This window comes from Phyllostomus discolor, chromosome 2, assembly GCF_004126475.2.
Source record: "Phyllostomus discolor isolate MPI-MPIP mPhyDis1 chromosome 2, mPhyDis1.pri.v3, whole genome shotgun sequence".
Classification (NCBI taxonomy): domain Eukaryota; kingdom Metazoa; phylum Chordata; class Mammalia; order Chiroptera; family Phyllostomidae; genus Phyllostomus; species Phyllostomus discolor.
The window spans coordinates 187,714,691-187,728,431 of NC_040904.2; the positions used below are offsets into that span (position 1 = coordinate 187,714,691).

The 13,741-nt window shown below is 42.2% G+C and overlaps 1 protein-coding gene across 2 annotated transcripts in view; it reads right to left on the bottom strand.

Moving 5' to 3' along the window:
• The window catches only part of DERA (deoxyribose-phosphate aldolase), a 101,770-nt gene extending 96,371 nt beyond the window's left edge, over positions 1 to 5,399 (bottom strand). For both annotated transcript variants that reach the window (XM_036019299.1, XM_028532891.2), the window contains exon 1: positions 5,284 to 5,399. In XM_036019299.1, coding sequence (XP_035875192.1) covers positions 5,284 to 5,314 — 31 coding nt within the window. In that variant the 5' untranslated portion in view covers positions 5,315 to 5,399. The remainder of the gene's footprint in view (positions 1 to 5,283) is intronic.
• Between the last annotated feature and the right edge of the window lie 8,342 nt (positions 5,400 to 13,741).

The following is a 13,741-nucleotide window of genomic DNA, read 5'->3' on the forward strand; positions in this document are numbered from 1 at the left end:
GGGCTCAGGAAAGTGCATTTGTAAACAAGCACCTGGGGTGGTTCTAATTCAGGGCCACAGCCCAACTGAGCTCCTATAAAGCTAATGGCAAGACAAGTTATGCAAAGTATCAGAATAAACCAGCAAAGAGGGAAGCTGAGTTTCAATTCCAGTACTGCCTCTAACCAGCCATGTGGACCATACGTTTAATTTCCCTGCATCTTAGTGTACTCATCTGTAACAGAGGGTGCTGGACCGATAGCTAAAGTGCTTTCCTGCTATGAAATATTGTATTTTTTTAAAAAGAGGTAACTATAAATGTGGACACTATTATTTTTCCAGAAAATAGAGTTTGAAATATTCATAAGCAATGTTTATTCAAGGATTTCTACATTAGAGATAAAGAGTCTGTATATCTGAAGCATTCCAGATACCTAGCTGAATGGCATATTATTTTAGGTATTTTAATGGAATCACACACACACTCCTATCCTGTGGCCATGGGGTAAGAAGCGTGACCACCCTGCGTTCAGTAGAAAAGCTTATCTGAATCTGGGTTACAAGAGCAGTTAATTTGGCTCTTTTAACCAGACTTGAAAGCACCACAATCCTGACATTATTAACCACATCCCAAATGAACCAAAGCACCTGTTAAGTGACACCTTTTTAGGAGGTCATTACCAGAGGCTACTCTCCTCTGAGACTTTGCTGCAGGGAGAAAGGCCTGACTGTAAAAAGACAGCCAGAAGTTGCAGCCAGAGTGTTCTCAACATTTTTAAAAATCTGTACAGTTTGCTGGAGCTGAGATGAAACATTTATCCCTCTCTTGCAACCACTTTGGTTTCCAGGGAACCGACTGCTCGGGCTGAGGCGGGCGGAGGAGAGGTGCATCCGCAGACGCGCGCGCCACACACACGAAAGCCGGCTGAAAATTTTCAAAGTGCCTTTTTATGCCGTTAACTCAAAGATGAACACATTTCAAGGTGACCCAATCCTCAAGTGACAGACAGTGTTTTAAAAGGGCCAGAGCTCTCCACTTAAACAATTTCTAGTGACACGCTCACACTGCATCCTCAAGGGCTCTACCGGCTGTCTCATTTGCTAGTCTGTCTTTCCTGGCAGAGGCGTCCCATTTTAAATGAGCGCTTGAAGTTTGTCTTCCTTCCTAACAATTAAACTCCACAGGGCTTACATGCTTTAAAAAAAAATTTTTTTTAACTTAGCAGGCACCATGGAGGACTTTTAATTATTCAATTATACAACAAACCCAAATCATTACTTTGTAGTTTTTTCTATTTATCAAAACAGTACCAGAATAATAAAACGCAGCCTCATCAGTCATGCTTATAAGCAAACAGTAACAGACTTCTAAGGCAAAATCAAAGTTGGTGTTCAGAAAAGGATGCCCAATTTAAAATCTAACAACGTACATAATCATTAGGCTGACTCTGTTTATGTGTTTCAGACACAGGATATGATTTTTCTTTCTTCTTCACTAAAACATTGTTCTTCATCATTATGACAAACTGAGAAAATTACAATAGGAATCTGAAAATGAGGTCCCTGTAGTTAGTGAAACATACCAGGCTGGTTTTGCTCAGTTCTCCTCTATGGTCACTTCCATCTTACTGCAACGATTTCCAGGACTGCCCCCTTAGGTGACTGTGAGCTCCAGGAGAGCAGAGCCCAGGTATCCTCACTTATGTATGCCAGCCACCAGCACGAACAACAAATAACAGGTGCCAGGGACAGTGGGCATGCCACTTTAGGGTTTTTTTATTTGTATAAATGTATAATATATAAAAATGGATTCCAAATTTTATTCTGGTCCTCTCCTACTTCCTAAACAACCATCCTAACCTGGGCAAGGGAGGAAGAGGGAGGTGAGCCTTGTATGCATTTGAGCCAGGCTGGTGGGGGACTTATTATGGCCCACAGTGGGGTGTGGGAGTCTAAACAAGTGATGGGCGCACTCATACACAGGAGTAGTGCGGAGTCCCATCACAGCATGGAGGACATCTGCACAAATGGGAAGCCAAATATGGAAACTCAAGACAAGCAGGACAAGGAAGCCATACACATGGATGGAGAGCCTGGCATAGACTGCTGCACAACTACGGGGGGTGCCGACCGGGGCTGCAGCCTGACACAGGAAGAGGACAGCACCCAGCTGAGGGAGTCAGAGCCTGAGAAAACTGAGAGGAGTGTCTACTGTGGGTGGGTACGTACTGCCCAGCATGAGAAGTTTCACGTAAGGAAGAGAGAAGAATGGAATAAACCCTGTGATGTTGGACTAGAATTGGAGGTATCACTGTGAACTCATGGTTTTCACCATAGAGATATACTGGGTTAGCCCAAAAGTCCACATGGTTTTTTCCATAAAGTAAAGGACACATTTTTTATTTTCACCAATAACATGTTATTGATTTAGATATTTTGAGTATGTATGCTCTCTCTAGCCACAATGTATGCCATTGATTGTTCTCAGTTAATGTCTCGATTTGATCACTATCAACTTATTGGTCGTCCAGCGAGAAATCTCCAGCACAAAACTTCGCAAACTACTTCTGACACATTCGATCAGTCAGAGCACCTTCTTCATACTCTGCACAACTTTTTGTGTGTGTTTCCGTTGCATTTTTACCTTTCTTGAAATAACAAAGCATAACATGCCAAAAATGTTGCACAGTTTCTTCCATCTTCAATATTAAAATGGCTACACAAAAATTCACCAATTTTGTTTTTTTAAATGCATGCTGATATGATAGCTGTCCCAACACAATCTAACAAAATTGTTTCAAATGAAGTTAAAGACAACTAAGCACTACTAAAGCCATTTTATGGGAAAAAAAAAAAACTTTTTGGCCAGCCTAACTAGATGAACACAGGAGCACGTATGTGTGTAGTACACACATTCTCCAGCTGTGCCAAGTGACAGGCTTGGGGACAGAGACACTCCAGTCACCATGAGCATACCTATTGCCCAGATCTTGGTGTCTAAGTACTATTATTCAAAGAAAGAAACGCTCCTTGAAGAAATAGCTGACTCCAGTGCTAGGACAGGGGAAAAAGTATTAAATAAGCCTGGAATATCTGCAAGGCCAGAAAATAAGGAAGTACTTTAAAAATAATGCAGTATGTCAAAAAAAAAAAAGAGAGAGAGAGAGAAAAGCCAGGGTAAAAGGGCTCCCCTTAGCAAAATCTGAAACAATTTAAATATTAAATAGTAACAGTAACAATTCAGGAAATCTCAAATATACACTAATATAAGTACCACCCACTAACCGATTGCGCCACTGGAGCTCCTAATATACACTAATATAAACAAATAAAATGAAAGTTTGCAGACTAAGAGGATACCTAAACAGTTTCAAAGTGCTACCCTCAAACAGAGCTATCTAATTTCTTAAATAGACAAAATGGAAAATAACTATTGATACATACCATATTTGCAATTATTTTCATTGTACCTCTAGCTCAATACCCAGCACCCAAACCAGACCAGCTCCTTAAAAGCAGGGACTATCCTTGTCCACCTTACATCCCCAGGGTGGTGACGGTACACAACTGGTACCCTATAACTACTTATTGAATGAATACATGTGCTTCATAAAATGCCAAATCCCATCATGGTTCTCAGTGTGGCAACGAGCCAAAGCTGATCTCCTTTATCATGTTTTAAATAAGTAAGTTGCCCTTCCTCTTTGTCCTGACTTGGATTATAGAAAGCGCCTTTACAGAGCAAAACAGTCTTTACATTCCACAGTAATCGTGATATCTGATTATTTCAATTTGTGGATATAGGCCTACAACAATCTCTTGTTAACATAATGCAGGAAATCCATAGAATTGTCCCCATCCCCTCCCAATTAAAAGTCAGTCTTCAGTTACTTTTTTTCTGCTGTTTTTCAGATACTCTTGCAATTTTCCTTTTGCCAATTATATCTCAATAAAAAAGAAAGCAAAGATGGTTTAACGGTATTTCTTAAAAGAAAATAAATAAGTGTGTACGTTTAGGGGAAATAACAGGGCATCCTCTCTGGGTACAAAGTCACACAGTCACATCCCTGAAGATCCCAAGTAAGACCTACAATGCATCGCTGTGCCCCATCCACCATCTTTCAGGGTCTTCTAATCCAGGGAATATTCCCTTGTTACTAAAGTCCACATTCCAGAGACAGAACTAGAGCTTAAAACAATCTCCTTAAAGGCAGTGACTAAATCGTAATCAACTTGGTGAAGAAATCAACTGTCTCTCTAAAGACACATTCTTACCATTCAATAGAAGTTCTGGACTACCTCTAGATCGTTTAATTAAAACAGATACTTTTACAGAAAAAAAGTACCTTATGTGCTATATATAACTTAGTTAATTTTCTCAAAATTAGAACTAAAAACAACTCTCTATATATTATTTATTAACACTTACTCAGTATCCACAATGTACCACATACCTCAAATCCTCTTATTTAATCTCCAAACCACTTTATGAGGCAAATACTATTAGAAACATCTTATAGATAAAGAAACATAAGCACTGAGTGATTAAGTAATGTGCCCAAAGTCCCACAGCTACAATGAAGATCCATGATACAGATACCCAGGCTATAAAGCTTTAGCTGAGATCCTTAACCTTTGGCCGAATCGTCGTTTTGCTATGCTTGACTTACAAATTTTTCACATTTTTTTGAAATCAAAAATGATTTCAAAATGAATCAGAACTAAGTTTTCTTGCCAGTAACATTAAATAATATTAGCGAAATAAAAATGGTGAAATTCATTAGGCACTCTTACAAATCTTCGTACCCCTAAAATCATATGCAATTTTTGTAAATTATACAGTACAGAAGCCTGACAACTTTTCCACCAGCAAGGTCACTTTGGGGATACAGCTGTGTTGAAATTATCTGTGGAAATGCAGCAGTGGATCACTCAAGAATTCTATTAACAGCGGGCAAGGAAAGTTATCAACTATTTTTTGTTTGTGGTTCTGAGGTTTGTTTTTGTTCTTTTGCAATCAAGGAGCTAGAAGGTAAACGAGTAAGTGGGCAGATGAAAGTGGAATCCCTTCCCATTTCTTCCGCTTAGAAAAAGGAGGCTTGGGGACCAAAGACTGCGGGAACCTGCCCTGGAGTCTGGTCTCCCTGGTTCGGCCTAGGGGTGGGAGCGGCCCCGATGCGCTACAGCCCTGCCCTGCCCGGCCCGGCGGCTTCCGGCGCGCGGCAAGGGGCCCCGGGCGGCGGCGAGCCCCGCGCTGGCGGGGAGGAGGCGGACGCGCCGGAGGCGAAGAAGAGGGGTCCTTACCGAGCTCGGTGCCCGGGTTGCGCGCCGACATGGTGCGGGCTGCTGCAGCAGCTGCCGGTTCCCCCTCCGGAGTTCGCCTCCGCCAGCCCTTCCTCCTTCCCGGTGCCCCGCGCGAACAGCGCGATCGCCCCGCCCTGTCCCCTCTCGGGGCGGAGCTGCGCACCTTGGCCCTGCAGTCAGGACCCGAGTTTGCCCTCTGCGGGGAAGCCCTGCCGCCTCCTTCTTGGTCCCCTCCACGCGGTGTGGAACGCGGGCACCAGCTGGCGGAAGGAGCGCTCCCGAAACCAGTTTTAAAATATTTAAAATGCCCACCGCACAGGCTAGCAATGTGAGAAACTTTTGACTGGGAGATTGCATACCGAGAGGGGTGGTAGCTCTGTGGTCCAGGGGAAGAAGAACTGGATTCTCAGCCTGGATCAGAACACTGTGACACTGTCCACGCAGTGCCTTACCGAGCTTCATTTTCCTCATCTGTAAGAAATGGCCTTGACAGTTTCTTGGAGCTTGAAACTATGAATCTGTGACACTAAGTTTTTGCGGGGGGGGGAGGTGTTCAGTCTGGTTTCTGTGGTCAAAAGATTAAAATTGTCTGGAGTCGCTCAACATGGGCTACTTGGTCAATTCATCTGTACTCACAGAAGGTCCTCCTGAAAGAAAACGTGCTTCAAAAATTTTTTTAAAAATACTTTATTTATTTACAGGGAGAGAGAGAGGAAGAGAAACATCCATCAATGTGTAGTTGTCTCTCCTGTGCCCCCACTGGGGACCTGGCCCACGATTGAGACATGTGCCCTGACCAGGAATCAAACCAGTGACCCCTTGGTTGGCAGCCAGCACGCAGTCCACACCAGGCTGGGCACAAAACGTGCTTTTAGATATATGCTGGCATTTGAATCTTAGAACAATCCTGCCAAGTATTATATCTTCATTGTTATACCTACAGACAACAGAGTTCTTATTAGAAAGGCATCCTGCTGTAGTGGAAACTGAGTAGGCTCAGAATGCATAGAACCCCCAAAATACCAGCAATTCCACTTAATAACTGGGCGGTTCTAGGAATGTTATTGTCTACTGCTCTGAAAAAAAACAGGATAATCAAAATATATTTGCCTGTCAAGTTGTTGCCTATGTGTAAAGTACCTAGAACATGCCAAGGCATATATTAGGGTAGGTGTTCAGCAAATGGAGGTTGTTAATATTATTCCCAGGTTCACAGGGCAATTATGGGACAAACTAGGAAAAGCTATCCCAGTCTTATTTCCCTCCACTGAGCTGCCTCTCAGCCTTCTCAACACTTGACTGTGACTATTTTGGATGTGTCTATCAGGGGTGTCCAACCAGTGCCCTACAGGCTGCATGCAGCCCAACAAAAAATCGTAAATTTACCTAAAACATTATGAGATTTGTGTGTGTGTGTGTGATTATGTGTCACAATGTATTTAATGTGTGGCCCACAAAAACTCTTCTTCCGGTGTGGCCCAGAGATGCCAAAAGGTTGGACACCCCTGGATTCTATTCATGCATATAATAACATTTCCCCTCTATTTTTATTTTAACCCTGAGAAAGAGAAAAGCAGGCGCTAAAAGCCTAGAGCTGGCCTGGCACGCTACATCACTGTGCTCTACAGTTCAACATAAACAATTTCACAGAACGCCAACATCAGCTAAGGCCCTTGTGACCATGATGAATCAACAAAAAACAAGGCCATTCAGAATCATGTCTGAACACAGGAATAAAAAAAAAAAAAAGAACATTGCCCAAACCACAAAAATGACCTAAGAGCTTCCTCCTATCCTGGCTAATATAAGTGAGTGTCACTTATACCCACCATATACACATCTCTACCCATCAGTTTTAGCCTTATCCTATTCTTCTTGTGTTTTAGGTAAGAATTAAGATAACTTGTCACAGAATTAGCACCACTTCCTGCCTGCAATCCAATCCAGAGCAATGGCACAGTTCCTTGAAACTTCCCCAAATCACCAAGCACAGGCCCAAACCCCATGTCATTTCTAACATGATCTTACTAAGACACCTCACAGATCCCCGTGGTGAGCATTCTCCCTTGTGGCAGTAAGTCAATGAACCCAAACTTATCCAACTACAGGTGTGTTCCTGGTGGTCTTCAAATGGAGAACATTGACATTCTTAAGAGATACAGACAACAAATAGAATTCTATTTTTAGGGGCAGATAAACTCTAAGCCAAATGCCAAGCCATTCATTATACATTCACGTATAATGTAAATTTATTAAAACAAGACAAAAAGCTGTGAGACTTCCAACCTAGCTGAAAAATCAGAGAGGACAGCCTCCTACAGCAAACATTTTAGCAATATATCTGACAAGAGTTTCTCAAGGACTTCTTTCTAAAATTGACCTGTTGTACAGTACTAATCTGGAATTAATCTCTACAGTTTGAAAGTATGTTAAATTGGCAGCAGATAGAGGTGATAGAATGCAAAATACGAGTTTCTTTAATGGAGAAATGTTGCCAAGCTTTGCTTTGTGAGCTCCCCTTTTAAATGTATTGCCTTCTGAAATTTTAGAAGAACCCCTAAGGCAAGGCCTATCAGAGAAAAATCTATAGACCACCACTGCTACATTGGAATCTCCCGAGGTTTTTCCTAAACCCGATTCTAGGCTTCACCACAGCCCTCCACCAGGGCCCTGAAATCTACATTTTAACAAGTTTCAGCAAATGATATTTATGCAAGCTAAATGTAAAAAATCATCAACCTATGCACAAAGGAGAGCAAACTATGCAAGCCAGTCTAGAAATAGACCAAACTGGCACTTACAAGAATACAACTATCTTTATTTTATTCTTTCAATCCATGAAGATTTTGCTGTCATTTCTTTTTGTGGATTTTAATAAAAATTTTAAGTTGCCATATAAATTTATGCTTCCCACTCCCACTCCTTCTTCAATTAAAATTAAAGCCCCAGGTATGTGTTATATTTATCTTGAAGCTTCAAGAACCTACATGGCCCGGGAGATAGGAGTAAAATTTCAAAGGTCATTGACTACTTGTTTAGTTTGTCATATGAGTAGTGTCTACTACAGCACTTGACACATAGTACGCTGTGAATTTTTGTTAGGTAAATGATTGCACATTACTGTCTGTGCTATTTCCCTATAGTGCCCATGTTTTATCTCGTCCAATTTCATTTGACTGTAGTCTCTTATTCTGATTTCTCAGAGCAGTCATTCCACTTAAGTCAATCCACTTAGACTACAGATTGTCAACCAGTATTTCTAAGTGAGATGGGGAAAGTATAGGAGCAGGGAGGACTAGGGAGGGGTATGAATGTTAGAACTGACTTGTTTCACAACTGGAGGAAGACCAACAGACCACGTAATTCCTACTTAACAGTGAAATAAGAAAAATAAGAATTATTTTGAGTTTTTTATGAAGCTAAATTTATCCAATTTCAAGAACAGTTTTTCATTCTGAGACTGTGTCCATCATGACAACTTGGATTTTAAAATGTCCTTTTTTTAAATATTTTATTTATTTATTTTTAGAGAGGGAAGGGAGGGAGAGGGAGAGAGAGAGAGAGAGAGAGAGAGAGAGGGAGAGAAACATCAATGTGCGGTTGCTGGGGGTTATGGCCTGCAACCCAGGCATGTACCCTGGCTGGGAATCGAACCTTGGACACTTTGGTTCCCAGCCCGTGCTCAATCCACTGAGCTACACCAGCCAGGGCTAAAATGTCCTTTTTCTTAATGAAGACTGTGGTGGTAATTTTCTTCTTTTCTAATAGCTTTTACTTGGCAAGATTAGAAGTAAACCATTCTGTCTTGCTCACTTCCCTGTTTTTCTAAGACATTAGTCCATCAAATCCCAAAGTTAGGGAATTACTGAAAGATTATACATTAGTTAATATTCTAATGAGTTAAGCCCTTTACATCAATTATTTGGTATTTCCCCAAAATATCTAAGTGTGAGAACTATCATCTCCCCTTACAGATAAAGAAATTCAGTCTCAGGGAGATTATTTTGTAACTACCAGAGGATGATTCAAACCCAGGCAATTTAACCCTGCAGACCACACTTAACTCTGCCTGCTCTCTCTCAAGCCAAACTCATTAGACACACCATTTAACCCCTCTGAAATCAGGTTTCCCATGTACAGTTATGTACCACTTCACAGTGGGGACACATTCTGTTTGCAGCACTGCTAGGTGATCTGGTCGTTGTGGGAAGGTGAGTGCACTTGCACAGACCTGCATGGCACAGCCCACTACACACCGAGGCTATAGCCTATTGCCCCTGGGCTACAAGCCTGTACAGCATGTTTCTGTACTGAATACTGTAGCCAACTGTAACACAGTGGTTTCTGTGAAACTAAACAGAAAAAAGATACAGTAAAAATACAGTATAAAAGTTAAAATGGTGCCCCTGTAGAGGACACTTGGCACCATTCCAAGTGTATTCCACCCTGCCTGGTCTCAGGAAGCTGTAACCCCCTGTGACTTAGGCTGAGTGAAAGACCTCTGGACCAGGAGCCACTGGAGACAAAATTTATTTCCCTGGCATGAACGCTGCCTGTTCATATGCCTCATTCCTCATGCTTGAATGGCAGTCAGTGACAGGTAACAATTCTTTTGGATAGAGAATGAATCTAAGACAGACATGTTCGCAACTGTGACAGGGAATGACAGGGACAAGACTCACGGGGCTGTGGACATGAAGGGGTGATGGACATCAACCCCTTGCCCCCTTTGGCTTTGTCAAAGCCTGAGTCCTTGTTCTTAGATGTGAGAAATCCAAGTCTCCTGGCTGCCTTTGTCTTCTCTGTTAACTCAGGATAGCAAGGGCGGCCCAGACCAGAAACGGCGGACCCCAGGGGGACATAGAATATGCAAGATCCTGTGAGATCTGTTTGCTGGAGGATGTTATTAACTTGGAATTTAAAAGCACAGGCAGGAAACCAAAACTAGCCCTTTAAGCAATATGTTTAAAAACCCCAAACCTTGCCCGGAATCTCAGCAGGAGTGCTGTCCCCACCTTTGTAAGTTGTTTACATCTTTTGATCTTTTCTGCCAGACTGTGAATCCACAAACTAAGTCTGTTTTCTCAATAAAAAGCTGCTTGGGTGTGGACACGGGGCACTCCCCACATGAGGAGTGGCCATTCTGTCCTGATTCCCCCACAGGGCCTGGTTGTCTCTGTGTATGTTTTTAGCATGTTTCGATGAACATCCGCAGCCAAGATGGATACTGCTGGCCGTTATCTTCCACAAAGGTGGAGGCCTAGGACACTAGTGGACACTGCTGTGGGTGTTATCAACACTGCACTTAGGCTTCATTAAACTTATAAAACACAAGATTAAATCCAGCACGAAAGAAAATGATGCAATCGAGAGATGCCGTCAACACAAGACGAGGCTGCCATCGGTGTTACATGGCATACTGTTGTACAACAAACTTCTATTTTAAAAAGTAGAAATACACTCTAAAATAGTAAGAAAAAGCATAGCACAGTAAACACATAAGCAGTAACATAGTGTATTGCTACCAAGTACTATGGACTGTACGTAAGTGTATGTGCTAGAACTCCACGACCAGCAGTGCAGGTTTGCTCACACCAGCACCACCACGAACATGATGCGTGTGCTGCAACAGGCAAGTCAGCAATGATGTTACTAGGCAGTAAGAATTTTTCAACTCCATCATAATCTTACTGGACTACTGTCATATGTGCAGTCTATAAACTCAGTTCTTTTCCACTTGAAAATGGAAAATTTTCCATTTTCCAAGTTCCATTCTCTCATCTATGTAAAGTGATTCAACCTATAAAATATTACTCATTAGCTCTGTTAGCTGCATACTCCAACCTTGTTTCCACAGGTAAATTTTTTAGATGCCTCATTTGTTTCTTCAGGAACTCCATTGATTTTATTTTTTAAAAGATTTTATTTATTTTTAGTGAGGGGTAGGGAGTGTGAAAGAGGGAGAGAAACATCCATGTGTGAGGTACATCAATCAGTTGCCTCTTGCACGCCCCCAACTGGGGACCCTGCCCACAGCCCAGGCACATGCCCAAACTGGGAATCAAGCCAGTGACAGTTTGCGGGCCAGCACTCAACCCACTGAGCCACACCAGTCAGGGCAGGAACTCTCCTCATTTTAAAGCACCACTGGTCTAGGTGACACTGTGTCACACTGAAAACTGCATTCCTATATATAAGAAAGCCGAGCCTCCCTAGAATGTTCCTGCTCCAAGAATTCTTCCTTAGGAATCCCCTTAGGCTAAGAGGACATGTAATGTACACATATATGGTAACCATATTAAAAATCAATTTTTGTTTTAAACTATCCAGGTGTAAAACACAAGGTACCTACCAAAGACGTATTTTCCCTCAGTCTCCATTTTCTTTAATTTTATCGTTCAATCACAGGTGTCTGCATTTTCCCACAGCCACTCCCACCACCACCACCACCAGCCAAACCCACCTCCCTCCTTTGCTTCCACCCTCTCCCTTGGTTTTGTCCATGTGTCCTTTATAGTTGTTCCTGAAAACCCTTCCCCTCATTATCCCTGCCCACCTCCCCTCTGGTTACTGTCAAATTGTCCTCACTTTCTATGCCTCTGATTATGTTTTGCTTGCTTGTTTCTTGTTGATTGTTTCAGTTAAAGGTGAGATCATATGGTGTTTCTCACCTCCTGGCATATTTCACTTAGCATAATGCTCTCCAGTTCCATCCATGCTGTCAAAAAGGGTAGTTCTTTTCTTTCTTTCTGCTGTGTAGTATTCCATTGTATAAATGTACCACAGTTTTTTGATCCCCTCATTTACTAATGGGCACTTAGGTTGCTTCCAGCACTTGGCTATTATAAATTGTGCTGCTATGAACATTGGGTGTATAGGCTCTTTTGGACTGGTGTTTCCTTGGTCTCCATTTTCAATTCCCCATTTTACTGTTGCTTTCTGAAACTACACCCCTTTCCCCACCACCCCACCTTAGCCTCAAAGAAAAAGCAGGCTAAATTAATAATTCTATTGAACTTAAACTATTAAAAATGTAACCTATAAATTAATATAAATTATGGTATGTCTTCACTATGCTACTCCGTAGCCATTAACAAGAATGTTGAACTTGATTTACTAACAGAAAAATGCTTAAGAGACCACATTCAATCCTGGTTTCTTGGAAGAAACCTCTGGATGACACTAAAACTGAGAAGTAAGGGTTCACAAGGTAAAATACTGAACATTAGGCAGGTATCGGGGTTACCATTACCTACTGGACATTAGAACATAGAAAGGAAGCCCCAGAGCAAACACACAGTGGGAAAGAGTGGGTGGGTGGCGATGAGGGGACTATCCCATGCCAGCGGGACTCCTCCCTCCCAGGTAATTAGTTGGGTCTCAAGTTGGCTGAGGCTGTTCAAGGGTTCACAGAAGCAAGGACTTTGAGTAGGTTCCTGCCATGTGGAGAGGAGACGGTGTGCACGGGGGATAACTGGAAAATAATCCTCCTGGCCTGGTAAGATTTGGTGCTAATGTAGGGCCTTGTTTCAACAGCTTTTGAGTACTTACAACATACCAGCCACCTTTGAGTACCACCTTCAGTGGTATTACTGAAGATCAAAAAATACACACGGTTACTCCAGACAGTGACAAGAACTATGAATAAAATGGGGACAAAGTAAGTGATGAAAGAAGGGATACGGGGCAGAAGACCTAGATCACAAAAAGGTGAACCATGCAAATCTTTAGGTGAGAGAGCCAAGTAGCAAAATTAACAAGGAAAGTGAAAAGGTCTTGAGACAGAAATAAAGCAACTCTGGCTAGTGTAGTGCAAGCAAGGGGAAAAAGAGAAAGGTCACAGAGAGCTAGAGTCAGATCATTATAAAAACACTGTGCAATATAATGGGAAGCCACTATGGATTAAAACAAGGCAGTCTACTGACTCTTCAAATCCTAACACAATTCATTAGTTTCCTGCTGTGTGGAGTATGAAAAGGATACAGGCCTGTCCAGGAGTAGAGAGAGACGTTAGGGAGGCACTGCAAAAGTCTAAGTGAGAAATGAAGGCAGGCTGGCCTCGGGGGCTACACAGGAAATGAGGCAGGCAGAGATTCAGGAAAGCCCACTGGACTTCCATGCACACCAGATATTGGGATTACAGAGGACATCTTTGTCTTTTAGTCTGAGCACATGAGTATTAGGTGGTGCCAGCTACTGGAGTAACAAGTTGGAAAGGAAACAGGATTTGTTGAAAAATTACAATGTTTTAGGTAGGTAAGTATGAGATGCCTATGCAAGGTTAAGGTGGGACACTCAAACAGGCCATTCAACTCCGGTGCTCAGGCAGGCAGGCTTGATACACAAATTTGGAAGATGCAGAAGATACTAAATGCCACAACCATGGATGATTTTTATTTTCCTTTGGAGACAGCAGAAGGTATAGCCCTGAGGTCAAAAGGAAATAGCAAACAGAGCA